Source organism: Mustela putorius, unplaced genomic scaffold, assembly GCF_011764305.1.
Source record: "Mustela putorius furo isolate JIRA1106 unplaced genomic scaffold, ASM1176430v1.1 tig00003853_pilon_pilon_pilon, whole genome shotgun sequence".
In the NCBI taxonomy this organism is placed as follows: Eukaryota; Metazoa; Chordata; class Mammalia; order Carnivora; family Mustelidae; genus Mustela; species Mustela putorius.
In genome coordinates this window covers 150068-153017 of record NW_025422005.1, presented here as the reverse complement: position 1 = coordinate 153017, position 2950 = coordinate 150068, and the positions used below count along the sequence as shown (strand labels likewise).

At 54.1% G+C, this 2950-nt stretch overlaps 1 protein-coding gene across 1 annotated transcript; it reads right to left on the bottom strand.

The window, feature by feature from the left end:
• Window positions 1-709: 709 nt before the first annotated feature.
• Window positions 710-1888, bottom strand: ISG15 (ISG15 ubiquitin like modifier). Its single transcript, XM_004781282.3, has 2 exons — window positions 1741-1888; window positions 710-1283 (listed from the first exon to the last, which is right to left on the bottom strand). The coding sequence occupies exons 1-2, from the start codon at window positions 1741-1743 to the stop codon at window positions 732-734; spliced, it is 555 nt and encodes a 184-aa protein (XP_004781339.1). The 5' UTR covers window positions 1744-1888; the 3' UTR covers window positions 710-731.
• Window positions 1889-2950: the final 1062 nt, after the last annotated feature.

The following is a 2950-nucleotide window of genomic DNA, read 5'->3' as shown; positions in this document are numbered from 1 at the left end:
CAAGTTAGGTGCCCCGTCTAGGACAAGCTCTTTCACATGGACTGGAGGAACCCCTCATTCCTGGAGGCCCGTCTCCTGTTGGCCATGGCCTCTCTACCAGGTGAAGCCCCGAAGGCCAGGGTGTCTGTTGGAGAACAGTCTCCATTCAGCAGCTTGCCCCATGGTGATGCGAGTGTTCAACCTTCCCTAGACCCATGCAGACAGGACAGGGCAGGCGGATGTGGCCTGGAGGGCCAAGAGGCCCCAAGGCCCTGCTTGGTGTGGAGGAGCCTGCCTCACAGCCCACCCAGTCATGGCCTAGGGCCTCACCCTCTCCCCCCTTCCCCAGGGTGCTGGTCCCAGCAGGAACCTGACCACACCTTCCCCTCCCTGTACTGTCTGTTGGCCCAGATGTGGGGGATGGAAAGCTGCTGTGCAGAGGCTGACGGGCTCAATCTGGAGCCAGGGGTGGGCTCCAGCAGAGGGGCCTCTTTTCTTTCTTTAGAAGCTAATTTCCCAAAGGTGTGGGCACGGACATCTTCCGTTTATCCAAGGGGTGGGTGGGAGTGGGTCACCGTTTGACCTCACCAGACTTGTCCCTGCCCTTGGCAACCCCAGCCTAGTGACCACCCAGTGATCCTGGGTCTCCTTATCCCACATCCTCTTCTGTCCCACCCCCGCCCATTAGCAGGGAGGCAGAAGGGAGGGAAGGACTACACGCAAGGACCCATTTAATATTGCGTCAACTTTTATTACTCGCACTTGGCCAGGGACTCAGGTGCGGGGCCCTCAGTGCTGCCCTCCTGGTCCTGCCCACTCCCCCCTGCACACCCCTCACCCCCCCGCAGGCGTAAATTCATGAACACAGTGCACTGGGGTGTGACGCCATAGTCCCCCAGCCGGTGTGGGTCTTCCATGGGCTTCCCCTGGAAACTCAGCCAGAACAGGTCAGCCTGCACATGCTCCTGCCGGCACACCTGCTGCTTGAGCTCAGCCACCGTCTGCGTCAGCCGGACCTCGTAGGCGGTGCTGCGACCCTTGTCGTTTCTCACCAGGATGCTCAGGCGCTCGTCACAGCTCTGCACCACCAGCAGGACCGTACTGCCAGGACACAGGCCCTGGCTGGTGAGGGGGACCCCGTCCTCCAGCACCTGGCCGGCGGGGTGGGTAGCCAGGCGCTGCTGGAATGCAGGCACGCCAGTTTTCTGGGCTATCTGCTGCTTCAGCTCCGACACCAGCATGGAGACCCTCAGGGGGACCAGGAACTCCTCGCCCCCCAGCATCTTCACCTTCAGGTTCCCCGCCTGTGGAAATCACACAGACTCCTAGAAGTCGGCATCGGTCCTGGAGCCACTACGTGCAGATGACTGGCCACAGGACAAGGCTGGGGATGCTGCTCGCCCCTCTCCACCCGCCAGGAAAGGAACCCCAGGCCCTGGAGGCAAGCAGGGAGCGTTTCCGGAAGAAGGGTGAGCCCGCCCCGACCATCACTCCGCCTCCCTTAACCCACTAAGATGCCTTCTTTGCCAGTGCCGAGGGATCTCAGGGTTAAACACTAGGCAGAACTTTCCAAGACCCAGACCCCAACCCGATATCAGAAAGAACCCTGTCCCTCCCCTCATGCCTAGGGACCTGGGGGAGCTCAGAGCAACTCCACTTGACTGGCACAAGGTGGGAGCTCCACCCCTGATGACCCCAGCAGAGGCAGGAAAACTGACTGGCACAGAGCCCACCCGCCGCCACCTATCAAACAGCGCTCACCATGGCCGTGGGCTCTGGCACCCGGTGCTCCACAGACACAGACCAGTTTGCAGCCTCTCAGCTTCCAGCTCCTCTCCTGCTCCACCCTTTTATGAACCTGAGCTGTGCACGTCAGGGGGAGTGTCGGGGAGAGAGCCTCACCAGTGGCTGAATTTAGCTTCGGTTTCAGTTTCCTTTTCCCAAGGTGCATCCCAGTGAGCAGCTGAAACAAAACAGAATGACAAGGTAGGACCTGTCCCGGACCTCCGGACAGCACCGTAAATGTCCAGAAACCCCCTAAATGTCCTGTGCTTCCCATTCTTTACAGGAGGCATGGAAGCCGTGGTAACACGAATGATTGGAAACTTTCACTTTCCATTTACCGATTTGCAAAATTCGTAAGCTTGGAAAACATTGCCTCAGTTAATTCAGAAAGAACAAAATAGTGACAATCCAAACTACCCAGAGATAACGAGCAGTGGTTTAGGAGGGTATTTATTCAGATCTGTTGTTGCTTTTTCATGAAAGAGGTGTATCTCTTACTTTCTATAAAAATGGACTCATGCACACTACCCAGAAAGTGAAAAGACTATTCTCAAAATGGAAGAAAATACTTGCAAATCATGTCAGATAAGGGTCTAGCATCTGTACCATAAAAAGAACTCTTAGAACTCAACCATAAAAAGATAAACGATTCAATTTAAACTTGGGGGAATGGGACACCTGGATGGTGAGGTCGGTCAGGCAGTCAACTCTCGTCAGCTCAGGTTGTGATCTCAGGTTGTGAGATCGAGCCCCATGTTGGGCTCTTTGCTCAGCCTGGAGTCTTCTTGGGTTTCTTTCTCCCTCTCCCCTGTTCTCTCTTTCTGTCTCTCAAATAAATAAGTCAATCTTTTTTAAAAATTGGGCAAATGTTTGAATAGATATTTCTTTGTAGAAAATACAAAAATGGCCAGAACCCCATGAAAAGATGTTCAACATCATTAGTCATCAGGGAAACGCAAATCAAGATCACAATGAGAAACCATGTCACACCATTATTATAGCATGACTGTAAGTATAGTGTTAGGATGATGTCATAATAAGATAACAATTCAAAAAGAGCCGTGACAGGTTTTGAGGATGTACAGAAATTGGAGCCCTCGTACACTGCTGATGGGAACGTAAATGGTTCAGCCACTGTGGAAAGCGGTGTAGTCACTCCTCAAGAAGTTAAACAGGGTTCTCATGG